Raw genomic sequence first — 27,148 nt, 5'->3', positions numbered from 1 at the left:
GAATATTCAGTTGAGAGCTAAATATTAAAATAATATGCAAATTCACCTGAAAATAACCAGAAGTGGACTACCAAAATAAAAGCTGGGTCTCAACTCATGTCTGATCATGTAAGGAGTCATGTGACTCGTATCGGATCATGTGACTCGTATCGGATTGTGTGACTCGATACGGATCATGTGACTCGTATCGGATCATGTGACTCGATACGGATCATGTGACTCGTATCGGATCGTGTGACTCAATACGGATCATGTGACTCGTATCAGATCATGTGACTCGATACGGATCATGTGACTCGATACGGATCATGTGACTCGTATCGGATCGTGTGACTCGATACGGATCATGCAACTCGTATCGGATCATGCGACTCGTATCGGATCATGCGACTCGTATTGGATCATGCGACTCATATCGGATCATGCGACTCGTATCGGATCATGCGACTCGTATCGGATCATGTGACTCGTATCGGATCATGTGACTCGTATCGGATCATGTGACTCGTATCTGGTCGTGTTCCATCTCGTTGGTTGCCGTGTCCCCAGGTGTCTGTCAGGATGAACGGTCCATGCTGAACGTCGCCTCAGCATGACATCATCAGGCCCCGCCCCCTTCTCCCTCTGTCCTGACGTTGTTGCCGCTGGTCGCCTTGGCGCCCTGTGGCCCCGCCTCCTGCTGCCTCTCTGGATCTGGACCGGCGATCCGGCGGACCAGGCACAGGCCTCGCACCAGCACTTCCACCCCCACTCCATCAAGCTGCCTGGTGACATCACACTGGGGGGGCTGTTTCCCATCCACGCCCGCGGCCCCCACGGCGTGAACTGCGGCGAGCTGAAGAAGGAGAAAGGTATTCACCGCATGGAGGCCATGTTGTACGCCCTGGACCAGATCAACGGCGATCCTGAGCTGCTGCCCAACATCACGCTGGGCGCCCGCATCCTGGACACCTGCTCCAGGGACACCTACGCCCTGGAGCAGTCCCTCACCTTCGTCCAGGCGTTGATCCAGAAGGACACGTCTGACATCCGCTGCTCCAACGGCGAGCCGCCCCTCATCCGCAAACCGGAGAGGGTGGTGGGCGTGATCGGAGCGTCGGCCAGCTCCGTGTCCATCATGGTGGCCAACATCCTGCGGCTGTTCGAGGTGAGAGACAGACGGGTCAGAGAGAGACAGGTGAGGAACAGGCAGAGGAAACTAGACGAGAGGTGAGACAGAGGAACCATCAGAGGACAGTTAGTTTCAGTTCGAGATCAGCATCATGAAGACGTTCTACCAAAGATGTCGAATCTGGTGAAATGGACAGAATGACTTCCTCCATGAAATGAATACTAAAGATGCAATGGAGGATAGTGGAACCCCATACAACCTACTGGAACCCAGTGGAGTACCATAACACCCAGTTAAAACCAGTAGAACCCAATGGACTACAGTAGAAACTAGTAGAACCCAGTAGAATCCAGTAGAGCATCATAAAACCCAGTAGAACCTACTAAATAAGGGAATGTTTTTTCTTAATATGAAGGTCTGCAGCTCATGCTTCCTCCTCTTCCTCAGATGATGATGATGAGGTTGCTGTCATAACGAGGTCCGCTCGTTAAGAAGGTCTCTGTTAATCACTCTGGGTGTTAATGTGATTGAAGAGCTGGCCCACTTTGAGCTTGGCTGTTACATAACATTAATCTGTCTGAGTGGTTCTGGTCTCTGCTGCTCCACCACTCGTCCCACTGTCGCCTCTGAACTGGGTTCCGGTTCTGGTTCTGAATTTCAGATTCCTCAGGTGAGCTACGCGTCCACAGCTCCAGAGCTCAGCGACAACAACCGCTACGACTTCTTCTCCCGGGTCGTTCCGCCAGACTCGTACCAGGCCCAGGCCATGCTGGACATCGTCAAGGCTCTGGGCTGGAACTACGTCTCCACGCTGGCGTCCGAAGGCAACTACGGCGAGAGCGGCGTGGAGGCCTTCATGCAGATCTCCAGAGAGGCCGGTAGGGACGCTCCTATCTCCCCCATCTCTGACCCGTCTGTCACCTGCCCCTGACCTGCCTATGTCTCTCCACCAGGTGGTGTGTGCATTGCCCAGTCGGTGAAGATCCCCCGAGAGCCAGCTGAGGGCGAGTTCGATAAGATCATCAAACGTTTGATGGAGACAAGTAACGCCAGAGGAGTCATCATCTTCGCCAACGAGGACGACATCAAGTAATCCACCAGAGACACTCACCTCTTCCCTTTACACCTGGTTGGTGTGGTCACGAGACTTGAGGCTGATTCTTCTTTCTCTCTGGTAGGCGTGTTCTTGAAGCAGCGAGGCAGGCTAACCTGACGGGTCACTTCCTGTTTGTTGGGTCAGACAGCTGGGGGGCCAAGAGCTCACCAATCGCCGAGCTGGAAGACGTTGCAGAAGGCGCTGTCACCATCTTGCCCAAGCGGGCCTCGATTGACGGTAGAACCGGATGCACCTGGTCAAGGATCACCTGGTTCTGGAGGATTCTAGAGCAGTGTTTCTCAATTCCCGTCCTCAAGGTCCACTGTCCTGTATGTTATAGGTGTTTCCCTTCTGCCACACACCTGATTTGACTAAGTGGGTGACTAACAGCCTTCTGCAGCACTTGATGGCTGCAGAGGAGGTCATGCAATCATTTGAATGACATGTTCTGGAGCAGAGACACAACTACAACATGCAGGCAGTGGGAACTGAGGACTGGAATTGAGAATCACTGATCTAGAGGGCTGTAGAGGGTTCTCATCTGTTGTGTATGTTCTACAGGTTTTGATCAGTACTTCATATCTCGGTCCCTGGAGAACAACCGCAGGAACATCTGGTTTGCCGAGTTCTGGGAGGACGACTTCAGGTGCAAATTGACCCGTCCTGGAATCAAACTGGACTCAGACAAGAAGAAGTGCACAGGTACTCACTGAGAGAGATGTGTGAAGGTCTCAGGTGTTCCCTCATTACGGTGCATCTGTCTGCAGGAGGCGAGCGAATTGGTCAGGACTCGTCCTACGAGCAGGAAGGGAAGGTTCAGTTTGTGATCGATGCTGTTTATGCCGTCGCCTACGCTCTGCACAACATGCACCAAGACCTCTGTCCCAACAGCCACGGGGTCTGCAGCAGCATGGACCCGGTGGAGGGGCGCCTGCTGCTGGACTACATCAGAGCCGTCAACTTCAACGGTAAGTTCATCCTCTGGGCAGAGAGACAGAGCTGATAGTAAGTGGACCACACCAAGTCCCCGGCTCTCCTTAATGAATTCAGCGTCTCTGGATGGTTTGCGTCTCATAAGCGGATGGCACCGTAGGTCTCTACTGACTAGCCTGCTTGTTTTGGTTGTATTTACCCAGAATTCCCTGTGTTCTGGGAACGCAGGGAATTCCCAGAACGCAGGGACCTGGTTTTGGGAACCTCCAAAACCAGGTCCCCCTCCTGGTTTTGGAGTGGTCTTCGATGCGTTCGGTGTTCACATGTGAATTCAAAACGCACCAGGGTTCACTTCAACCAAATCTGGGTTTGTAGGAGGAGCAGAGTTAGTTTTTTCAGTCTGCGTCAGAGTTTGATTTTGCATTCAAACCTCCCCTGATGAACCGGACAGATGGACTGGAGTTGTTAGAAAAACTCTTTCTATTTACTTTTCGTAATTGTCCTGCAATATCGGAAAAATCTGCACTAAATGCCCGGTTCTCTACAGGCAGCCTGAGTCGGTCTCACTGCTGTGGGTCAGAACCAGACATCCTGATCTAAAGAATCAGTACCGACTGTCTCAGTGATGCAGCTCAAAGCCTTGGTACCACCTGGTACCACCCGGTACCACCTGCTGACTGTTCTCTGCTTCTCCTTATCATTTCTACCAGGCGGGTTAAAGCCGCTGGAGGTTCTGGGCTGTAAACAGAAGTTACTGCAGAACCTCAAGTGTTAAAGGAAGATTCGGCCCAATTAGAGTTCATGAAATAAACATCAGAGAAAATATTGGAGCAATAATCAGAACCGCAGCAAAAAGCCAAAAATGCCACAATGAAATGAATCAAAATGTCCCCAAAGCATCAGGGGACTGACAGGGGCCACCGGGGGATTCCAGGGAGATTCCAGGTGGATTCCAGGGAGATTCCAGGTGGATTCCAGCGCAGAGATGCGCAGCGGCTTTAGCTCTTCATGCAGGGCCGGCCCAAGGTAATATGGGGCCATAGACAGAATCATGATTTAGCCCCCCGGTCCCTAAAGAACCTCATGTTTAAATGTAAATTAATGAATCTGTGAGAGGAACCCAGGTTAACTGGCTGATTTAAAATCAATCACTGATTATTGGTTATTTGCTCTGATGTATTTCTGAACAAACCAGCTCAAAAACAAAGATTACACCATATTGTAACCATGGTAACACAACAATCAAACTATCCAGATGATTCTTTAAACTTTTACAAAATAAACTTCATAATTAAATCCTAAATTGTTTCTTGGCTGAATGTATTAAATAAAATGTAATAACTTTGTTATTCTCAATAAATGATGCTACAGGTTTAGATCTATGGCCTGTGGAACAATTCAACTATTCATAGGGGCCCCTGAATGTCTAGAGGGGCCTCTGAATGTCTGGATGGGCCCCTGAATGTCTGGATGGGCCCCTGAATATCTAGAGGGGCCCCTGAATGTCTAGAGGGGCCCCGAATGGCCCCTACCAGCAGCTACTGAGTTTTCTTTGCCTTTATATCTCAACCTTGTAATTGTAGATCTAGAGGTTCTAACATAGAAAACTGATGTAGAGGGAACCCTCTGAGCTGTTTGATTTTTAAATCAGCCAAGTTATTGTAGACGTTAACAGAAGTAGTAGGACTTATTTAGTAAAATATCAGCACATGTTTTTATTTCATAGCTTCATAACCTTTGACCTTCTGTTTAACAGCTTCAGTCTCAGATCAGCTCAGCAGAAACAGAACCATTATGTTGGAAACATGGACTAGATTTGTTTTGCATTGGCCCCTCATGGTGATCCAGTATGATCCGATTAAATATTAGATTATTGATTACTATGGGTTGTTGCTGTGTTGGTGTTTTAAGATCTTGTTCAATGGGCCCCTTTTTAACTCTGAGCCCTCCAAAGGTCTCTGCACGGCCCTGATGAAGCCTTATCTATTTCACTATAAAGAGTCGTGGCTTTGCAATCGGTTCAACTCCAAATTCCTTCCCGCTGATGTGCCTTTGAGCAAGGTGCCTACCGTTGGTGTGTGGGGGTGTGCATGTTAGTGTGGCTGAGTGAACGAGATGTTTGTTTTAAATGTTTTATATGATTCATAGGACTAGAGAGATTCTATATTTCCGGTCCACATCCCAGTACTCCCAGTAAAACTGGGTTTCTCTGTCTTCCAGGAAGTGCTGGGACCAGCGTTCTGTTCAACGAGAATGGAGACGCTCCAGGACGCTACGATATCTTCCAGTTTCAGATGACCAACCACAGCCATCCTGGCTACCACGTCATCGGCCAGTGGACCAACAACCTGAGGCTCAACGTGAGTCGGTGCGATGAAGGTCGGACCGCAGGACGTTCCTGTCTGTGACCCGGTGTGTGTTTCTGCAGCTGGAGGAGATGCAGTGGTCAGGAGGAGACAAATCCGTTCCAGAGTCCATCTGTAGCTTCCCCTGCAAACCCGGAGAGCGAAAGAAGATGGTGAAGGGAGTCCCCTGCTGCTGGCACTGCGAGGTACCCGGAGCCTGCCATCCTGCTGCCACTACTAGAACATACAGGAAGTGAGGTAAAAGGAATGAAACGTGTCCCACCTGCTTGCAGCTCTGTGACGGGTACCAGTACCAGTTGGACGAGTTCACCTGTGAAATGTGTCCAACGGACATGCGGCCCGTCCCCAACCGGACGGCCTGCTGTCCCACGCCCATCATCAAGCTGGAGTGGAACTCTCCCTGGGCCCTAGTGCCCGCCTCTCTCGCCATGCTGGGTATCCTAGCAACCAGCGCCGTGGTGGTCACCTTCATTCGCTTTAACGACACCCCTATCGTCAGGGCGTCGGGAAGAGAGCTGAGCTACGTCCTCCTGACCGGTGAGTTTGCTGATCGGTCACTCCGGGATTTTCTTTTTGTGGCTCTAGTGTCCCTTTTTCAAAGTAGGCTGACAGGAAAGGGAGAAGGAGAGGGGGGAAGACATGCGGTAAACGTCGTCGGGTCCAGGAGTCGAACCCACGACAGCCGCGTCGAGGCCACGTTGCCTCTGAATGTGGGTCGCGCTGACCCCTCCGCCACCACGGCACGCCCTTCACGATTACTTTTGTGATTTTTGCAGTCAAATTGACTGATTTTCTGGTGGTACTTTAGGAATACTTGCTGGACATTTTGAGATATTTTCAGTCATGTATGACATTAGGAATGATCACGGACTATAGCTGGACATCAAATCAGGCTGCGGCAATAGAGGAGAACAAGTAAGAAATACTGCCACCTACAGATGGGAGTTAGAATCACCAATACCCGATATTTTATTGGCATGTTGAAATTGTGCAGTCGCAGAATTGTGAAAAAGTGGAGCCTGACTAAACCACATCCTGCTGTGTGACATCATCAGTATGGATGACATCATTAGTCTTATGGATGACATCATTGAGGGTGATGTCATCAGCAGTGGATGACCTCACCTCTCTCCATCCAGGTATCTTTCTGATTTACCTGATCACCTTCCTGATGATCGCGGAGCCAGGTGTGGCGGTGTGTGCGTTCCGGCGCCTCCTGCTGGGCCTCGGCATGGCCATCACCTACTCCGCCATGCTAACCAAAACCAACCGCATTTACAGAATCTTCGAACAGGGCAAGAAGTCGGTGACTCCTCCTAAATTCATAAGCCCCACCTCCCAGCTCGCCATCACCTTCATCCTCATTTCTGTCCAGGTAAGTGGACTCAGGTCACGTGACCTGCAGGTACCTTGTGTGACGCCTGGGTGTCCATCAGGTTCTGGGCGTGTTCATGTGGTTCGCTGTGGTTCCTCCTCACACCATCATCGACTACGAGGAGCTCCGCCCACCAAACCCAGACCTGGCCCGAGGCATCCTCAAGTGTGACATGTCGGACCTGTCCATCATCTGCTGCCTGAGCTACAGCATCGTTCTTATGGTAAAAAAAATACTTTCCCTCAGAATGATGGCTCCACCAACGTGCTAAGAAATGGGGTTTTCCTTCAAAGCCAGAACAAACACCAGAACTGGACTTTAATTCTCAGTTGCATCTGTGACGTCTGTTGGGAGGGAACCTGAATATTTCTGTTTGTAATAAACTGCATTGCGTCCTTCGTTGCTAGGTAACATGTACAGTTTACGCCGTGAAGAGCCGAGGCGTTCCGGAGACATTCAACGAAGCGAAGCCCATCGGTTTCACCATGTACACCACCTGCATCGTCTGGCTGGCCTTCGTCCCCATCTTCTTTGGTACCGCTCAGTCCACTGAGAAGGTAAGAACCGGACCAGACTTCAAGTGAGTTGGTTAGATCTGGCCAGAACCAGAGGTAACCCAGAGGAACCAGGAAGAACCACAGAGAGTTCAATCAGAGGAACCAACTCTGTTCCTTTAAACAAACCGACTTCAGGTCTGTATTGTTCTGGTTCAGTTCTGGTTCCTCTAGGTTCTGCAGAATCTTCTGGTTAGTGTTTACCAGAACAACAATCAGAACCAGAGCAGAGGTGAGCGGACCAGAGGAATCCAACTCCTTCCTGTCACTGCAGACAGAAACCAGGTGGAGGCTGGAGTGTTTGGGTCCGTTATGCGACTGATAAACCGCACAGACACTTTCAGGTCAGATTATACAGATTAGAAACGACACGTAACGAGGCCCAAACGCCCCAACAAAAGAGACAAAAAGACCAAAATATCAGGGCGGAGGAAAGAGGCTTTCAGAACTGCTGATCCGACAAAATAAAAGCTCCTCTGCAGGATTAAAGATGGAGGCTGCAGCAGAATATAGAGACTCTCCAGGATGTTTCGGCAGCTGCTTGGAAAGTTTCAAAGAGAATAATTCATGAAAACATGAATGAGAGGAGCTGCAAACAACAACAGGTCACACCCCGGTTTTTCTTCTGTGGTTCTCTGATAACAGCCGGACCTCCTCCTCTCTCGGCTCTGGGTGCTTCATGAAGGAGGATTTAAGAGAAGCTTTTTATCTGAGAACAACAGAACCAACAGGAGCTGGGAGAGGATTACTGCTGCAGGAGCTTTTAGCTTCACATACACATTCCTGACTCACTTTACTGCTGTGGATTTGAATTGACTCCCTTTAGTTTCTGTAGCCTAACTTTGACCTTTTCCCTAACCCTAACCTCCTCAAGTTTATACCTAACCCACAAATCACCTGCTTTTTCCCCAAATGTATTTATACTTTAACATGAGGTACAAGGTAAAGGCGTTATTGTAGCTATATAGATAACTGTGTACCCCACAAATGATCTTTTTATATTGTGTGGCAAAATGTCCTCATAATGCTGGGGTTAGTCAAGAACCAGTCCCCACAACTATAGCTAAGCAACTACACCCGCTCACACACACACACACACACACACACACACACACACACACACACACACACACACACACACACACACACACACACACACATGCTCACAATAAATATAAACATTAATGAACCAGTGGGGGAACTCGAGTTAATTGCAGGGTTTGTAATTAATTCATTGTATTTTGTCAACAAAGTAACATTTTCAATTCAAAACTCTTTTTGTTGCTAAATTATTGAATAAACTGACATTTGATCTCAACAATAGAGATATTTATAGTTTTTAATCTGTTCTTAAACCAGCAGATTGGAGCAAAGTGTTTCAGGAAGCCCTGATCATTCATGGAGCTTCTGTAGAAATGTGGACTGTGGATGTTGACATTAGCATTAGCATCTAAATGCTACATGTTTAGCATTGAGATTCTATTTTAGGCCTGATTAGCTTTGCTGTTAAGCTAACTCCTTTTAGCACAACGTGAACTGAAAAATAATTTTTTCCCAGTCAGATCATTTAGAAGCAGAAATTAACAGCCAGTTGACAGAGAGCAGCAGCAATAAAGCAATGTGCAAATTTTTGGTACTTGTTTCGTTCCAGAAACAAGTGAATACAAAGGTTCCGCTGAGAACTTTTGTATAAGAAACTGAGCAGGTTCCTCTCTGTTCTCCAGGATACTCTTTGTTTCTGAAGGAGTTCTGCAGACACGAAGGTGGTTCTGTTCAGTTCGGGTCTCTGTCTCCTCAGATGTTCATCCAGACTGCCACCCTGACCGTCTCCATGTCCCTCAGTGCTTCTGTCTCTCTGGGGATGCTGTACATGCCCAAAGTTTACGTCATCGTCTTCCACCCGGAGCAGAACGTCCAGAAGAGGAAGAGGAGCTTCAAGGTGAGAACCCAGGTGTTCTACTCAGGTGTTTGTTGTTGTGGTTCCCAGTTGCTCTAACCGCCACGTTGCTGCGCTGCAGGCGGTTGTCCAGGCGGCCACACTGTCCCAGAAGACGGACAAACCGAACGGAGACACCAAGATCGAACCCGACAGAACTCAGTAGCTCCACCTGCTGGAGGCAAGGAACGTTTCAGCGTTTCTAGTGCCGAAGAACAAAACCTTGATTTGATGCTTGAACTCATCCTGACCCCGACGGAAACATCTGACCCCTGATCAGAGCCACGCAATGATGATGATGATGATGATGATGATGATGATGATGATGAATCCTGTTTTCTCTCCTTCTCAGGTACCAGCCAACCAGAGGAGGGCCTGATGACAGCATCACCATCATTATCATGAAGACGCTGAGCTTTTATTGTGAAAACCAGACTTTAGGTCAGACAGGAAGTGAAGACGTTGTGTTCAGGGGACGGTGTGGAGCTCAGTGATGTTGCCATGGCAACATTGGACATGGGGACATCATTCTGCCTGGTGGGGGTCTGTGACATCACTGACAACACCTGAGCACTTCCTGTCAGAGTCTGACTTTTCACAATAAACGTTTTATACTAAATGTTTTCTAAGAAATGGGTGAACTGCAGGGGGGTTACCTGAGGAGCTCACCTGTTGCTTCTGCCTGTTTCCATGGAACATGTGATGGTCAGTGCTGGGTTCTGGTTCTGAGGTTCAGGTTCTGAGCATCTCAGTGAAACAGAACCTCAGTCCACAGATCCAGAACTTCTAACATTCCTGTGAATTTCTCTGTGAATAAATGATGTAATCTCAAATGTTCTGGTTTCAGTGTTTGGGTCTCAGTGAGGTGGTACTGGTTCTGTTCAGGTGGTCAGAACTGATTCTGGTTCTGTTGGTTCCCGCAGATATCTGAGGGATGGAACCTGAAGTTTACCTGGTGTATCTGATGCCCCTGCTGGCCGACAGGTGGAACTACAGGCTGATGAAACCAGAGAAATCAAAACCTTTGATCAATAATCAACAAAAACATAGGCGAAATGACATCATAATCATTCAGAATTTTAAAAATAAATAAATAAAGTGAAGAAAAAATGAGAATGTCGACCTGAAGCAGCTCCTGTAGGTCCACTGTGGATTGGTGGGTAGCGGACCAGAACCAGGTTCACAGATGAAGCAGTGACTTCGAGTTCATGCTTGAGTTTTATGGTTTTTCATTTATAAAGCTATACAGTCAAAAGTTACCAGCAATAATTTATGTTGTTTAGAATGTCATAAGAGAAACCAATGGGAGTTTGTTGTTTTAGTCATATTTTCACCATGTTATTCATTCGTTTATAAATGTCACACTGCCCATCTAAACATTTAGGAAGCAAGTTAAATATTTAGCTCCATAAATATTATTTAGCCAGATAAATACTTAGCTTCAGTTATATTTATCTGAGCTCAATGTTCATTAAACTCTGAGCTACTTAATATTTAGCTTATTAAATAAATATTTAACTTTGACCTTTTAAGTCTCAGATTATAAAAAAAAACTTCTTCTGATGAATGTTGAACATTATTTTCTCTGTATTTGCTGCTAATTGGGTTAAATGAAAGGATGCAGGCTGTTTTCGGTCCTCCTCACCGGCTGGGGGCGGTATGCACCACCTTGTTCAGCCGAAACTAAAATCAAGAAGAAGAAGATCCAAGATGGCGGCCTCCACGGCGTCGCGTGAACTCTTCACGGAGGGAGTTCGGGCGGTTCTTCAGACGTGGCCGGTTCTACAGGTGAGCTCCGAACCGGGTCTGAGGGGACGGGGGATATTCAGGTGGTTCCACTGGACCACGTGATTAGTGGGCTGAAACTATCTAGCTAATGCTAGCAGCTTCTGTTTGGGGTGGTTCCGTCTCATCCCGAACAGGTCTAATTCAGCTCTACTGGACCTTAGATGGATTGGGGCTCAGAAACATCTGCTCAAGATCCAGTTATGATCCAGGTTTTGGTTCTGGTTTTGGTACTGCTTAGCGCTGACCCAGTGGGTTCGTTAGCTGTCAGTAACAAGTTCGGGCTGAGATTGGACCTTCTGAAAAATACATCAGACTCAAACGTCCCTGACCCATCAGAACCGAACCTCCTCCCCCATCAGAACCACCCTGACCCATCAGAACCGCGTCCAGCGGATGATTTATTTTATAAGAAAGATTAAAAAGTTAATATTTTCAGTCTGGAAGCGGTCCGGTTCTGACCCGGTTCCGGATGTGTCCTCTTGTCCCTAAGATCGCCGTGGACAACGGCTTTGGAGGCGTTTACGGCCAGCAGAAAGCTGATTGGATGGTGGATGTCGTTCAGCAGTATTTCCATGACAACGGTACGTCTCCATGGTAACAGCTGACAATAACTTCCCGTTTGAATCAGAATTGTTCAGTTGGAACGTTTTAATGTTCTGACAGAACCTCACTTCCTGTCTGACGTCACAGTTCAGTAGCCTGACTGGTGTGTGTGTGTGTGTGTCGGTGGGGGGCAGCTGACCTGCAGCAGTATGAGGTGGAGGATTTCCTGTCTCAGCTAATGGATCAGGAGTTTGATACGGTGGTGGAGGACGGCAGCTTACCTCAGGTACACACACACACACACACACACCTTTGGTGGCTCTGTCTCCTGATTGGCTGCTACCTGACCAGGTGTGTCTGGTGTCTGCAGGTATCGCAGCGTCTGCTGCAGCTGTTCTCCCTCTGGCAGCAGGGGGCGCTGCAGCAGCTCCGCAGCACCGTCCACATACTGACTCAGAGCAAGACGCCAAGGGCAAAGGTCACGGCTCCACCCGCGCAGTCGGACAAGGAGGAGAGCGACGGCGAAACGCAGGTACGTGGGGGACTGGTTGCTAGGCAACGCAGCCATAAAGTAGTCATGTAACGAGTTTATTAGAACTTCCTGTTAGTCCATTAATAACCTGTGTGTGTGTGTGTGTGCGCAGGGCATGGAGTGTGAGGAGTCCCGCCCGTCCCTCAGCACCACACGTCCTCCTCCTCAGGATGAAGAGGACGGCTGGACTGTGGTCCGGAGGAAGAAGTGACGAGCAGAACCAGAACTTTACAAACCGGACTTGAACTGGACTTTACTGTGGAGCCGCCATGTTGGGGGCGGAGCCTCTAGGAAGGTGCTGCAAACTCCAAATGATCCGGTTCTGATGGACTAGTTGGATAACTGTCTTCGTTTATTCAGAACATCAAAATGGGTCAAATTAAACAGAACCAATCAATTTAAAAATATCAGTCCATTAAAAATCTTTGCAGTTCTGATCCGTCCTGGTTCTGCTCTCAGGTCCAGCAGAACCAGAACCAGGTGGAAACTTTTAGGATGACGGATCCGAACTGATCTAGTACCGTTACAGAACCACATGCTAGCATATCAGACTGGACCCGGACTCTCTGGTTCTGACCCGGACTCTCTGGTTCTGTGCTGCTTTAGGTCAAATTCTGACTGGTTCTGGATGATTCAGTTATTTGAAGCTAAAAATATTAAAATATTTTATTATTAATAATGCCACCTGGCGTGTATGGAGATTATCCTACTTTATAACCAAAGGTAACGTATTACCTTTGGTCTTACATTACCTTAATGTAATGTATGACATTACATTAAGGTAATGTCCATTAGCTAATGCATTAGCCTTCAGCTGCTGATTAACGTTAGCTGCAATTAGCAGCTAATGATGCTAATTAGCTGCTGAAGCTTCTGCAGATGTTCTGGAATATTTTTACTAAAATCATGAAGTCGTTTTTCATGGAGTTGTTTACAATAACTGCTCTTATTCTGAAAGGTAAGGTGTGATGTCATCTCTGCTCATGAATAAGTAATTAGCGCTGCTGGCCATTGTGTTGACATTTAACCCCCTGCAGTCTGTATTCAGAGCTGAATTTAAATAAAGATATGAAAACATAATGAAGCATCTGGATTATTGATTACAGGGAATATGGCAGCTGGAGCGCCGCCGTCTCTGGGGTTTATATCCAGTTCTGTGATAATTCAGTTCAGATTATCACAGAACTGGATCAGAACCAGGAATCCTGGGTGGGACTAGTTCCACTAAAAACACTGCTGGTTTATAAACGGGTCACATAAACCCGTCAACAAACATCTGTAGACATGAACTGAACAAAATGACATCGCTTGACAGTTGGTCCAGACTCCCGATCAGTGATTGGTCCAACCTCTGAGACTCCTGGTTATTGATTGGTCCAACCTGAAAGCCAATCAGTTCAAAAGTCCAGTCTCTGGACCTATTCAATAATCGGTCCAGAGACTTTGAGGGATTTAGAACAAATTTTTGGTCCAGAAACTGAATCCTGGTCTCTCTGCCGATATTTGGTCCAACCTCAAAGTCTCTGGACTGACCGATAATTGGCAGAGAGATATTGAACTGATTATTTGTCTGGAAACTGACGATTTATTCAAAATTAATTTTTGGTCCAACCTTTGCACCTCAAGCTTCTGTTTCTTTAAGGTCTCACTTCACCAATATGCACTTTCTGAATGTTTTTCCATCAGGATGTTTTCAATTTTAAAGTTAAATCAGACACGGAAATAACTGAAACACTCCCTTAAGTTCCCAGCAGGGGGCGACTCGGCTCCAGAGTTCAACATGGCGGCATCATGACTTCCTGTAGTCCAGAGATCAGCGTCGATACTGGAGTCAGGATATGAGGATAGGGAATTATTGATTATTTAGGGATTAATATGTGAGAAGGAGAATCTGAGATTATAATCTGGGTTTGACTGGGAGTTAAATGAAGGGAGAAAAATAACTCGTGTTTGATCAGGACTCTGGCTGCAGCATTTTCTGGACATCCTGATGGTAAATAACTGTTATGACCAAAACTACTGAATCATTTAGATTGGTTAAATGAAAGAACAACTAGAAAACGTCTGAAAGTCATAAAGCAGAGAGAAAGGACAACTTTCCAAAAACAAGATAATTTTTACTGTTTATTTTATTTATGTTTTATAAGAACATACTGGAAGATTAATTATACTCTTTTCAATAATCAAAGAAAAATTTTGTTTTCCCAGTTATTGGCATTAAAGCAGAAAAGTTTTCTTTAAACTGTTGAGCAGTTTTAAGGAGATTTCTGATTATCTGTAGAGATGAGCCTTTAAGGTTGGATGGTCTCCTTACCATCACCCTAATCTTCAGCTGTGTTACTTTAAACAGGACCAGTTCATGATGAACATTTTCTGAAGAAACTTTACAAGAACAGGCCAAATAATCCGTCACCCAGACAGACAGGAAGTCATGATCATCCATTAATCAGTGCATCAAGTTCCGTTTAATATCCAAATTAATTTTGTTTCTATGGAAACGCAGCAAAGCTTTGAGTCGTTGATCTGCAGCATTTTTTCCTCCTGACTGAACTGAGCTTTTAAAGCTTTATACAGAAACTGGATCAGTGACCGATTGGTCCAGTCTGGTCAGTTTGACTCTTAAAGGGACAGTATCATGTGTTGTCCAGGAACATAGAACCATTTTGTATTATGTTCAATAACAATGTTACCTTCAATTGTTATAAAAATGTTGCACATATTAAATATGACTTTAAAAAAATTCCTTCCTGTTTTAACGCCTTAAAATTGAGCCTCTGTCTCTTTAAGAACTCCTGCTTTTTCAGAAGCTCCGCCTCCAGGAAGTCATCCAACATGGCTCCTCTATTAGCCCTTTAATGTTGTTACCAGCATTGCTCTGAGCAGCAGCTCCTATAATGAGCTCAGCTGTTTGCTAATTGCTGCTGGCTAGTCTGAAGGAGCTGCGCCTTGAAGGCGGGGCTAGGTCCACCCAGGCGTTTTTCACTGGTGGATTGTTGCCATGGAGACTAGAGGATTTGTCAAACATGAATGAATCAGAGCAAAACTGCAAAACTGTAGGGCAAACAAAACATGACGGAGGATCTGATGCTGCTCTAAAACCGACAGCAGAAAAAAACTTTAACGTTTCATTTATTATTATTATTATTATTATCAAACATAATTTCACAACCAGCAATGCTGATAAGAAAATGTTTAATTAAAGCACAGAAACATGTTAAATTACAACCAAACGAACAGATCCGCTGCAGGTTTCCCTCCAGAACCCAGAGAACCGAGCGGTTCTACACCACCAGGTCCAAACGGTTCCGATTCAGCCCAGAAAACCCAGTAAACCCAGAACTGAGTCGGCTTTTATTCTGAAACCAGAGAACACCTGACCAGGTCAGATTCACACAAAAACAGGTAGAAAATGCCCCTGACATCATCAGTGATGTCACTGCAGGGGGCGGGGCTGTTTCAAGGCACTAACGTCATCAGAACAGGTGAACAGGTGGAAGCTCGTTATCTACTGATCGATAATCAATAAGCAGGAAGTGACAGATTAATAAAAACAATTAAAATTCAGGAAAAACAGATTTCAGCCAATCTGTGGAAGTTCAGCACCAGAAACTCACACAGGTTGATCGACTGACGGCCGATCAGGTGATCGCCAGATGGATAGTCAATCGATCGGTCGATGATCGATCAATGAAGCAACAGAATGGCTTCATAAATCAGATCGACTCAAAAATCTGATCAGAAATCAGACAGGAAAACAGTGAGAAACAGGAAGTGAGTATGAAAGGAAGACAGGAAGTCAGGTGGAAAAACAGGAAGTGGACAGGAAATCTAACAGGAAGTGAGGTACAGCAGCACTGAAGTGATTTCTGGAGTCAGCTCTGACAGTTCACCTGTCCAGGTGATCAGCAGCTGTTAATCTGGGACTAAACATCTGGATAGTTTCACCTGCCCAGGTCAAAGGTCATCTCTGAGCATCGACCAGCTGGACCTCAGCTCAGTTCAGACAGGTGAGGCTTCCTCAGGTGTGACTGGCGGTCAGCTTCAGAGGGGAGGCGGGGCTAAACCGTTCATCGGCCCTGCCCACCGACCAGTTGGCCAATCAGCAGAGGCGTCTCCAACCACACGGGTCAGCGAGTCACAGTGAGACAGGTGTGTGTGCAGGTGTGTGTTATGTGTGCAGCCAGGCGTGCTGCAAGCACTGCGCCGCTGTGGCGCGGCGCTCCGGCTCCATCTCCAGCATGGTGAGCAGGAAGTCGCTGAACTGCGCCGCCTGGTCCAGCGGCCACTCGTACTTCTCCAGCAGAACCTCAAACAGACCCCACGGCTTCAGGTTGGAGATGTGCCGTAGTTCACCTGGACAGGTACGTCGAGAGAAACAGCCAATCAGAGAGCCAATCAGAGAGCCAATCAGAGAGCCCGGTGGACCTGTCTCACCTCTCCTAGTGAAGTATTCCCTGGAATACCTGCCAGACAACGCGAAGGGCAGCGGCAGCGGACCCAGCAGCTCCATGATGTGGGCGATGTGATCTGCAGAGAGGTTACACACCTAAAGACACTGAGGAAGTACAGAACCAGAACCCGACCAGAACCCGCCTCGGTACTGCTGCTCTACCTTCGTCTCTGGTGTAATCTTCTCCTGAATGCGGCTCGAACAGGTAATCCCCGGTGGCGAGCTCGAACGCCTGGAGGAGGAAAACAGGTCAGACCCGGTTCTGGACCCGGTTTTATGTTTTGTGCCTTTTTGGGAAGGTTATTTCCAGCAACCAGGTTATGGTTGCAGCAAAACATGACAACGTCCTGGAGGGGCTGAACATCGTTACTGTATTTAATTTGTTTTTATGTTAATTAATAAGTGATATAAAAATCACTTATATTTGATAAATATTAATTTTTAAATATTTATCATAAAAAACATTTTTACTGTCAAATCAACTCATAAAAGCCACAGAAAGTCTTAATAAAAATAACAATAATAATAATTGCATTATTTTTATTATTATCTTCCAGCCTATCAAGTTGTCTAGTAATAATATTACATCAATATTTGAGAGACTCTTGGGGTCACCCTAGAGACACTTGGGGTCACCAGGTGGTGGCAGCAGAGAGCTGCCACTAAAACACCAGAACCTTTGAAATGCTTGAAACTGATCAGTCCTCTAGTTTACCAGCAGGGGGAGCCGTTTGTGTGCAACCTCAAATATTCTGAGGAGTTTCCAGAAATCCAACAGAAAGTTTCTGAAAGTTATCGACTGTGTGTGTGTGTGTGTGTGGGTGGGTGTGGGTGTGTGTGTGTGTGTGTGTGTGTGTGTGTGCACGCACCATGCAGGCGGTGCTCCAGATGTCCGCTGGAGGCCCGTACTCCGCTCCGATCAGAACCTCTAGAGCCCGGTACTGCCTGGTCTGGATGTCCTCGGTGAAGTGTTTGTGCTGCTCAGACACAGTGAGGGAGAGAGGGAGCCGTCTGATTGGTCAGAGCTGCACAGGAGGAGGAGGAGAGGATGAAGATGTCTCACCACCCAGCAGGCGTTCCCCAGGTCGGCGATCTTCACTTGGAGCCGGTCGGCGTTCTGCGGGTCCAGAGGGTTCAGGACGAAGTCTGACGAACTGAATCCTGCAGACAAGAGAACAACTTCGCTGGGATTGGTCACAAACTCAGCCAATCAGATCGCTGACCACCTGCTGGTGAGTCAGCGTCATTACACCGTCTGATACCGACACCGACCAACCAAGCAGCTAGAAAACCAAACATGTTCACTTTCCAACGTCCAATAAGATCAACACGATCAATACGATCAAATAATTTCTGCTTCAGACTCCAAAAGAAGAACAGAGAGACAACAGAAAACTTAACTTTTATTTATTAACGTTTATTTTACCAGAAAATCTTTTTGAGATTAAAAATCTCTGTTACAAGAAAATCCTGGCCAGGATATTTTTTCACATCTCAAGAATAAACGAAATAATTTTATGAGAATAAAATATTACGAGGAAAAAGTTGTAGGACAATAAAATGACATGAGAACAGTCATAGTGTAATAAGAATAAAGTTACACAATAAATCTAAATATTACAGAAGAAAGAAACAGAATCCTCCATAAAATGACCAAAGCAATAAACCGAAATACTTCAGACATCAAATCTTGATCAATCGAATCTATACTCTCATTAAAGCAACTTGTTTTTATAATTCTCTGACTTTCTTCTGCTAACATCAGGACTTTATTCTCACAATAAAAAAGACAAAATCTTAATCTGGTTCTAATTCTGCATTGTAACAACTGAACGCAAATTATTTGCAGCAGATTAACGTCCAACAGAACGTCTCACCGTCTCGTCCGCTGGAGCATCCCGACTGGGTGGAGAGCGCCGACTCGGAGGTTGCTGACATCACTGAGCTGGAGAGCCCTGATAGGCCGGAGGCGGGGCTGGAGAAGCGTCCAGGGGCGGGGTCACTGAACTTGTCGTCCAACCAGGAGCTGCTGGAATCTGGGCTTGGCTTGTGATTGGCTGTGGAGCAGAAAGTGTTGCCGTTGGCGACCACAGAACCTGAGAACAAAGAAACATTTCTGCTGTGTTTTAGTTTAATGGACATTTATGCAGAACGAGAGAACATTCATGTTTCCACGCATCGCAGCAGGAAGGAGAGTCACCAACAAGACAACGCAACAATTCACTGGCAATTCAGGGAATGCAACTCAAAATCTGCTAGGGTCAAAACATTCACAGACTTACTCAGTCCCGTCGTCATACTCTGAATCAAAGTGTGAACAAACACCTAGTGCTAATGCTAAGCTAGCGACCTGTAAACACACCCAGACAAACCGTGTAAAACAAGAAGTTACCTACATGTCAGAGTAACTCGGTCTGACTAGAGGGGATTTCTGCCCTCACTGTTTGCTCAGTAGGAGGGATTGCTGCTAAATCAATGACTGACTTCAACTGAATGCATCATGTGACCAAAGTGGAACCTGGAACCTGGACAACTCCTGGTATAAACACCTTTAAACAACTTGCTAGAATGAACGAACGAACGAACGAACTATATTAATCCGCAGGCGGAAAAATCGACATTTCAGTACCGCCCATCCAACAAACAACATGGGTAGCCGGGTGCCTGATGCTGCACCCTGGGGGCGCGTCGGGACGCAGCGGGGGGGTTAAAGCTCCTCAGCACAGCAATCAGAGTAAAGTAAACCATTAACGTCCAACAGGCCGGTTTTACTCACAGGTCGGCTCGGCATCGTCAGGCTGCTGTAGACTTTCCTCCTCATCCATCCTCTGGAAACACAGAGAAACACTAATGTTCATCTGACTGGCTGCTGCTACATCACTGTAGTATCCATGAAGTACTGTTACTGCAGTATGTACGAGGTACAACAGGTGTACCTGTATATCCATGAGCCTTTCCTCTAGGAGCTTCTGTTGACGCTTTGCCTTCCTTTTCAACTTTTTCTTCTTGTTTTTTGACAACTTCCCCATCTACACACACACACACACACACACACACACACACACACACAGGTGAGGCCAGGCAGGAGCAATATCTAGTTTATCTCAAATTGTGTTGATAACTTTCTGCCTCAGGAAGTGGGTGTGGTCGTGGGGGCGGGGCTAAGCAGGTCATGTGACACCTGGGACTTAAGGTGAAGTTTCTAAATATGTAATTTCTCTGACAGCCACTAGGTGCTGCTATAACAGCTGCCTGCCTGCCTGATGTCACTGAGGCCACGCCCACGTTTAAAAAATACTGTTTTTGCTAACATTCACCAAAATCCCAACTGGAATCGAAATCATGATACGTTTATGTCCACTAAAATGTATTGATTTATCAAAGTGAGATAACCAATCAGAACACAGCAGAGGTCACACCTGGGCACTCACCTCTTCATCCCTGGGAGCCATGCTAACTAGAGACACACAGATGGAAGGAAACCATCAGGCAGGAAAGACAGAAACAGAAAGAAGAAACGGTTCAGTTAGAAGAAGCAGGTGAAGGAAAGACAGGAAACCACAGGAAGCCAGAACAACCACAACCCACAGGTCCGAGTTACTGGTCCCAATAATCACACTGACAGAGTGGCTGGGAGAAGTTCTGTACTCTAAAATACACCTCCAGCACCTCCTGACCAATCAGCTGGTGGCCCTCACCTGATGACCCTGAAGGGGGCGGGGCTCCGGCTCTCTGCCAGATGGTGGCCTCAGCCGCCAATCTTCTGACGTAGACGTCGTCAACAACTAGGAGGATGTTCTCCGGCTTGATGTCCGTGTGAATAATCTTACACTTGGTGTGAAGGTAGTCGAGTCCCTGCAGCACCTGCAGACACACAACCGATTTTGGGTCAGAACCATCGAGTGGCTACAGGTCAATCAGCCGGAGTACGATGTGGTCAAGGTGTCCTAATCACCATGTCGGAGTTAAGGCCTCCACATACTAGGGCCTGCTTCACTACGCGGAGGTCCTGCATACTTGAGGCGAACACAAAGCTGCTAAAGGGAGCTTAGCGCTCAACAAACGTTCTAGTATCCATTTGGATTGTGGGAAATCAAGGATTATTCATGAGAAATGTAAGCAACAGATACCCTAGACAATGAAATCTGATCCGTTTGCAGACAGAGTGCGCAGAGTTTGGATGTCACCAACAGAGTAAACCATGGAAGTATCTTTAGAAAGAATATGGTACTAAAAATATTACCGATAAACCGTATGACCATATTGTCTTTGTCCTAGTTATGACAGAACCATGAAGTATTGACCCTTTGCAACGTCCCATGCAAAAGGTCAATAAAGTAAAACCCAGAAGAACACTTTGCTACATGTTTGTGGCGGTGGTACCTGTCGGATGATGGTCTTGACACAGACCAGAGGAAGTCCCATATAGTTTGATTTAATGATCCATTTTAATAACTGATGACCCAGAACCTCCAGAACCATACAGACATCTGAGAGAGGCTGAGGAAACTACTGAGACGGGTGGACAACGGGTGGACACAGCCTGGGGACAGAAGGACAGCTCAAGGTCAAGGATACGAACTCCATTGATTCCAGAGATCTTGAAGTCATCAATGAGCTGGACGATGGTTTCTCTGTACGAGTCGGAGGGGTCGCTGTCCCTCACCTGGAGAGAGACAGGTTACCTGAGCACACCAGTGACCGCTGGTGGTAGAGATCAGGACATTAGATACTCACACATCGCAGCAGTTTGATTTCATCCAGAGCCGTCTCGGTGTAATGAGGAGCGCTCTTCACCACCTTCATGGCCACAAAGCGCTTCTTCCTGAAGAAAACATACATTGAGAGTCTGAAACGAGTCGATCTGTTGAAACATGCTTTTCAAACATAAGCCGCTACTGACTGCAGGTCCCAGCAGAGCCACACTGTGGAAAAGTGTCCCCAGCCCAGTTTCCTGACCACATGGTAGCGGCCGTTGAACAGGTCTCCGATCTTTACTGGGTAGTACCCACCTGGAGAGTCAGAGACCACAAAGTGAGACTTGTCTCCAGGTACAGGGCAATCCACAAATACCTGATAGTGACAACATGAGAAGGCTTCAGTTTGAAATGTAGGCCGATCTATCCATCAATGCTGACTGACAATGTGTGTTAGCAATGACTAACCTACTGAATGCTCTCAGTCACTTCTCACCCCATTCCTCTAAATGGTTTGGTTAGATGGACAGATACATGGATGGCCCTGATGGTTTCAAACTTCTTCTATTCCCAAATTATAGAGACCACGGTGGTTTTCATAGCATTCATTGTTGCCAAAATGTTTTTTGTCTTGCATCCATCATCCTTTTCTGGAATTTGTTCCTTGAACCAATCCAGTCCTTGTGGTCTACAGACATTTACTTTGACTTCACTTCTTGGTTTCTGCCCTGACGTAGACTGTCACTCGTGGAACTTTATAGACACATGAGTTCCATTTTGAAATTATGCTCAGGAAACTGCATTTACCTTGGGTGCACTCCAATCACAGTGCCTAAGGAGCGAGACCAGGGGTAGGCAACTCCAGTCTTCAAGGGCCAGTGTCCTGCAACTTTTACATGTGTCCCTGGTCTAACACACTTATATCAAATGGCTGAATCACCTCCTTAGTCAACTTTTCCGGAGTCCTGCTAATGACCTGGTCATTTGGCTCTGGTATAGTCCTCAAGCGCTGGAGTTGCCCACTTCTGGTGTAGAAGATGTGTCAGTCTACGGGACTGGCTTAGCTTATCTTAAGCTATCTTAGTAGCTATGCTGCTGTAGCCTTAGAGGTCAATATGACTCCAGCGTTTCCATACCCAGAAATTTCAACCATGCCTCTCTCTCCTCCGTACTATCAATGTTTTAGGAACACATACAGGCTCTCTGCAAGACCTGCTCTAGGCAGGATTGTAATCTGGACTTTGTGCTGTATTGGCAATCTGTCCAAGGTGGAACTGCCAGGAAGTCCTCCCCCCGCAAGGTAAAGAAGAGTTAAAAGGACAAGAACATGTTCGGTTTGAATGGCTGAAGTCAATTAAAACGGACAATGTACGTCTGATTGGCTGCTAGCTTACAGACTGCAACAAGCTGTCAGTGATGACATCTTTCTACTACAAGTCAGGGAAGTATAACTGATAACTTCTCACAGATTCAAACTAACCCTTTAGAGAGCTACATGGTGCCACTGTCCTAGCTTCTCTTCAACTTGAGAGGCAAAAATGTTTGCAGCATATTGAAGTTGACTTCATGTAGCCATTTTGTGCAGAGGTGAGAAGATGGTCAGGTGTCAGTAGTAAACCCGAGGGTTTAATCAACTCACCTTTACAATAATCTGAAGGGTCTTCCTGCTCTTCATCATCAGAGCCAAGCAACTGGGCTGGGGGCGGGGTTAACTCTACAGGAGGCGGGGTCTGATGTGGAGGGGGCATAGCCAGATGATATGGGGCAGATGATGTCATGGGAGGGAAGCTGAATGGAGAATCCAGAGAGCAGAGGAGAGAGGAGGAGGAGCACAGAGGGTGGGAGGAGGTACTGGAAGTAAAGGTCATCGAGGTCAGGAGGAAGGGGTCGGAGTGGGTGGGGCTTAACATACTAGTGGGAGGAACTTTAACAGGGTTTTGTGCAAATACTGCAGACGTCTCAGAGGTAACGCCTTGAGGTGAGGTTGGAGGTGGTTGGAAGAACTCAGTAAAACCGTGTGCTGAGGCATTCTGGGTAATGTTAACATCTGGTGGTGACTTGTTGAGACTTTGGCCAAAGCTTTCTAATGCAGCAGAAGATGATTGGCTAGGGCACTGGGAGTTGTTGAGAGTAATCTCAGTGGGTATTATAGTTTCTACAAGTTCTGGAGTGAATATTGCTATCTGGTTTATGTTCTGGGGATGCAGTGCCTGGATTATCTGGTGGGGGCTCTGAGGAGGAAGTGGTTGAGTAATCTGGTTTGGACTGTGGGAACTTGGTGACTGTGCTGAATGCTGGGGACTCTGGTGGCCAGGTGACTGGGTGTTCTGGTGGGGGCTCTGGGAATGCGGTAAATGTTGAGGACACTGGGAACGCTTTGACTGGGTGTTCTGGTTGGAGTTCTGGGGTCCAGGTGAATGATGGGGACTCTGGGGAACAGGTGACTGGGTGGTCTGGTGGGGACTTTCAGGAAGTGGTGACTGGGCTCTATGATGGGGGCTCTGGGAATGGGGTGACTGGTTTATGTGGTGGGGGCTCTGGGGAACAGGTGATTGGGTTGACTGGTTTGGAATCTGGGACGTTAGGGACTGCTGGGGACCTTGAAGGCAGGGTGTCTGGATGGATCTCTCGGGGGAAAGTGTGCCAGACTCTGGAGCCTCTGGACCTTCCCCATTGGTGCCGTATGTAGGACCTTCTGGGGGGAGCTGGTCTTTTTGGGTGTCATCCTGTAATGGTATTTGGAGGGGAGTACCATCAGTCTTCAGAAAATCACTGCCCTCTTCAGGCCTGAAAAGGGAATTAAGGGTGGAAAACAATTTCAGAATGCAAGGTTTGGAATGGAAAATCCCATTTTGATCCAGTTTATTCACAATGAAACAATGATACAACAAAAACGACTTTCAGTTTTAATCCAATTAGTCATCTCTGAGTCTGGATTTATGCAGAAGGTTTCTATACGAGTCCAATTCAACCTCCATGCAGCTGTGGCCCTGGGACCATATCCCAGACTCCTACATCTCTCTGCCCAGCGGTCTGATGATGTGATACCTGGAGGTTTCAACTACACCTCTCTCTCCTCTATAGCAGTGGTCCCCAACCCCCGCGCAGCGGACCGGTACCGGTCCGTGGACCAATTGGTACCAGGCCGCGCAAGAAATAATTAAATACTTCCATTTTATGTGTTGAGTCTGGAGGATCTTTTATTTTGAAAATCCTTTAACCAGATTCTGTTGGTTACAGAATGAGTTAGAAACGGCACCAACAGCATCGGTGTCGGTCATCTCGACCCGCATCCCCCCCCGGTCCGCGAAGTCTCGACCGGTCCGCGGCACTAAAAAGGTTGGGGGTTGGGGGCCACTGCTCTATGGTATCAATGAACTGGGTACACACACAACTCCTCTGCAAGATCTGCTTTAGGCAGGATCGTAATCTGGTCTTTGCTCTACCTTAAAACCCTTTATTTATTGGCAACGTGTAACCGAGAAAACAGAGGCGATGTTCTCTCAGATAGCTGCAGAAGATCATTCTACTGGAAGCTGCTGAGCGCCACACTGAGAGCGCTCAGTCCGGTCCGTCATGGGAACGTCTGGGATGATGTGGAGGGGACGCAGTACCCGGTCCTGACGGTGTCCATGAGCTCTGACTGACCAGTGTAAACTAAAACCAGCTGCAGATGATGTCACGGCGGCCGCAGCTCGTGTGTCGGCCCCAGTGAGCGCGCTCAGGCTATTTCGGTGCAACTGAGGCCCCGCTTGGACGTGTCACATGGTGCTGCTGCACGCCGGCTCAGGATCCAGCTCCTGCTTCTATTTGTGGCTCAATGAGTCTGCGGGTCAGCGGACCTGCGTCTGTCAGCTTGTGGTTCCAGTGAGCCGACCCGGTTCTGTCGGACTGACACCAGGAAAGAAAATCATTCAGAACCAGAGCATGGTGGGTTTCTACTGCGGATCCACCTTCACTCACTTTGATCTGCAGACTCCACCCCCTGATAAGCCCCTCCCTCTGCAGCTACATCACTTCCTGCTGTGACACACCCCTCAGTGTTTGTGTGATCTGCGTTCCTACCGGCTGTCGTCAGCTCGGACTCTCCGGTGTTTCTTGCCTCGCCGTCGTTTCTTGCCTGTGGGGGCGGAGTTTCCGACAGCGGCTGAGAAAAACAACAAACAGTCAGAATCCGTTCCCATCACTCACCACCAGAACCAGAACCCGGTGACTTCAGGTTCTGGATAGAACTTAATGCCAGACTCAAACATGTCATCGGATAAGATGGGCTCTCCAGCAGTCGGGGATCAAACCACCGAGTGACTCCATCATGGCTATTTAGAGCGGCTGATCTGTGGCGTCACAGCCAAGGCTCCTCACAAAGACAACTTCACCAAAGTTTATCCAGGAAACACGGAAACGGCGCTTTGCTCCACACCGAAACTAAGATATAGACATTCAGCATTAAACTAACCACAATCTTTGAGGTTAAGTTAACCAGAATTGACCCCAGATTACCTAGATTAAACTAACCAGACGGTTCAGGGTTAAGATAACCAGAGTTTGTCAGTAGTCAGGCCAAGTTAATCAGACTCTACCGGGTCAAACTGCTAGAGAAGATTTCTGCATCACTTCTTACAGGAAGCTGCTACATAATTTGGACCTCCGGGCAGCTTCTGATCGGACCCCAGCAGAACCTGGTCAGGTTCTGATCATGAAGGACCTCAGAGAAGCAACTCGGAACCAGAACATTTAAGGGTTAAAATGAAAGCAGTACAGCAGGATTTGAGTATTTCTGGGTCAACTGATCCAGACCGGAAGCTGGAGCATCTCTGGACCACCTGATCCAAACTGACCGAAATAAAGTAAGAAGTGTTTTTAATGGAGTCTGGTAGAGACGCTGGCTGGACCCAGAGTCACGGTACCACCCCCTGAACCGGGTCAGGCCTTCTTTACCTATCAGCATGTCCGGTTCCTGTCTTCCAGCCGAACCGGTTCTCAGGCAGAACCTTTCCGAGCAGCACCAGAAGCAGGGTCTGAAACGCGGAGATGGTCAGGACGGGACCGGACCGCGGCCTGTCGGTCAGCAGACGGTTCGGCTCCGTTAGCTCCGTTAGCTATCCTGCTGGTTCCGGATCGGACTCCGGGTGTCTGTACCGGATGGATCCCGGTTCTGTTTCGGCTTTGGGACGGGGTCCGCTCCGTTAAAGAGGCTGTGCAGCACGTGCTGGTTCGGTTCTGCCCTGAACGAACTCAACAGCTGCTCGGTTTGACACCGGACACCCGGCTCTGCGCATGCGCACTGACCTGTCAGGCTGAACCCAGCAGGGGCGGATGTGGAGGATGTGGGGCCGAGGGTCAGTCTGTCCTGACAGGAAGTGAGATGAGAGAAAACAGGAAGGCGAAAGACTCTCTAGAAATCTCCATACAGTTTCCATTCATGTCTCCTTCCTGTTAGTGAAATATGATCCATATAAAACGTCTTATCCCGTCCAGAACCATGAACCCAATCAGATGATTCTTCATCCAGACATTTCCCAACCCAACCATGCAGATGGAGCTTCTGTCACGTTCATGAAAACGTAGCTGGTCTTTATTGGTACTGAAGAGATAAATCCAAACCAAAGAGAACCTGAAACCGCTCTGCTCCGGTTCTGAGAGTTAGAGCTCCGTTCGTAAAGTTACCCAGTCAAATATTAATTTGGGTTAATTAACCTGTAAAAAGAGGAAAAAATGGGGGTCCAACTTATATTTTCATCATGTTATTCATTCATTTATAAATGTC

General features: G+C 47.4%; 3 protein-coding genes across 6 annotated transcripts; 2 read left to right on the top strand and 1 right to left on the bottom strand.

The window, feature by feature from the left end:
* Positions 1-408: 408 nt before the first annotated feature.
* grm6a (glutamate receptor, metabotropic 6a) lies at positions 409-10,204 on the top strand. Of its 2 annotated transcripts, XM_028010389.1 has the most exons (15): positions 410-1,147; positions 1,773-1,989; positions 2,065-2,200; positions 2,290-2,444; positions 2,769-2,909; positions 2,975-3,175; positions 5,361-5,500; positions 5,569-5,691; positions 5,779-6,043; positions 6,646-6,881; positions 6,943-7,104; positions 7,289-7,438; positions 9,234-9,374; positions 9,454-9,552; positions 9,724-9,796. In XM_028010389.1, exons 1-14 carry the CDS (start codon positions 593-595, stop codon positions 9,535-9,537), a joined length of 2,706 nt encoding a protein of 901 aa, XP_027866190.1. In that variant the 5' UTR covers positions 410-592; the 3' UTR covers positions 9,538-9,552; positions 9,724-9,796. The 2 variants fall into 2 exon arrangements, with proteins under 2 accessions (XP_027866191.1, XP_027866190.1); XM_028010390.1 differs by lacking the exon at positions 9,454-9,552 and having other exon boundaries at positions 409-1,147; positions 9,724-10,204.
* Positions 10,205-11,015: 811 nt separating this feature from the next.
* tsr2 (TSR2 ribosome maturation factor) lies at positions 11,016-13,314 on the top strand. The gene is made up of 5 exons (XM_028011731.1): positions 11,016-11,159; positions 11,650-11,740; positions 11,897-11,988; positions 12,073-12,234; positions 12,347-13,314. Exons 1-5 carry the CDS (start codon positions 11,031-11,033, stop codon positions 12,443-12,445), a joined length of 573 nt encoding a protein of 190 aa, XP_027867532.1. The 5' UTR covers positions 11,016-11,030; the 3' UTR covers positions 12,446-13,314.
* A 2,095-nt stretch (positions 13,315-15,409) lies between these two features.
* srpk3 (SRSF protein kinase 3) lies at positions 15,410-26,933 on the bottom strand. Of its 3 annotated transcripts, XM_028011377.1 has the most exons (17): positions 26,320-26,748; positions 25,447-25,528; positions 23,021-24,168; positions 21,588-21,696; positions 21,422-21,509; positions 21,263-21,350; positions 21,068-21,174; positions 20,383-20,548; positions 20,116-20,141; positions 19,621-19,713; positions 19,461-19,512; positions 18,562-18,780; positions 17,748-17,845; positions 17,554-17,661; positions 16,847-16,916; positions 16,669-16,761; positions 15,410-16,587 (listed from the first exon to the last, which is right to left on the bottom strand). In XM_028011377.1, exons 1-17 carry the CDS (start codon positions 26,327-26,329, stop codon positions 16,403-16,405), a joined length of 2,742 nt encoding a protein of 913 aa, XP_027867178.1. In that variant the 5' UTR covers positions 26,330-26,748; the 3' UTR covers positions 15,410-16,402. The 3 variants fall into 3 exon arrangements, with proteins under 3 accessions (XP_027867178.1, XP_027867176.1, XP_027867177.1); XM_028011375.1 differs by having other exon boundaries at positions 15,410-16,761; positions 26,320-26,933; XM_028011376.1 differs by having other exon boundaries at positions 15,410-16,761; positions 18,562-18,741; positions 26,320-26,932.
* Positions 26,934-27,148: the final 215 nt, after the last annotated feature.

The sequence above is a fragment of the Xiphophorus couchianus genome, chromosome 24, assembly GCF_001444195.1.
Source record: "Xiphophorus couchianus chromosome 24, X_couchianus-1.0, whole genome shotgun sequence".
NCBI classification, from domain to species: Eukaryota; Metazoa; Chordata; class Actinopteri; order Cyprinodontiformes; family Poeciliidae; genus Xiphophorus; species Xiphophorus couchianus.
Note: the sequence above shows the minus strand (reverse complement) of the source record. Positions and strands in the feature narration are given on the sequence as shown.

Bases quoted from the DNA above. Each gene is read 5' to 3' on its own strand.
- grm6a (XM_028010389.1), top strand. From the start codon at position 593: ATGACATCATCAGGCCCCGCCCCCTTCTCCCTCTGTCCTGACGTTGTT. The intron at 2,201-2,289 runs GTAATCCACCAG...TCTCTCTGGTAG, and splicing joins GCCAACGAGGACGACATCAA to GCGTGTTCTTGAAGCAGCGA. The intron at 3,176-5,360 runs GTAAGTTCATCC...TCTGTCTTCCAG, and splicing joins CAGAGCCGTCAACTTCAACG to GAAGTGCTGGGACCAGCGTT.
- srpk3 (XM_028011375.1), bottom strand. The intron at 21,175-21,262 runs GTATCCTTGACC...AGCCTCTCTCAG, and splicing joins CTCTGGAATCAATGGAGTTC to ATGTCTGTATGGTTCTGGAG. The intron at 19,714-20,115 runs GTGAGTGCCCAG...GTGTGTGTGTAG, and splicing joins TGGCTCCCAGGGATGAAGAG to ATGGGGAAGTTGTCAAAAAA.
- tsr2 (XM_028011731.1), top strand. From the start codon at position 11,031: ATGCACCACCTTGTTCAGCCGAAACTAAAATCAAGAAGAAGAAGATCC. The intron at 11,741-11,896 runs GTACGTCTCCAT...GGTGGGGGGCAG, and splicing joins GCAGTATTTCCATGACAACG to CTGACCTGCAGCAGTATGAG. The intron at 11,989-12,072 runs GTACACACACAC...TGGTGTCTGCAG, and splicing joins AGGACGGCAGCTTACCTCAG to GTATCGCAGCGTCTGCTGCA.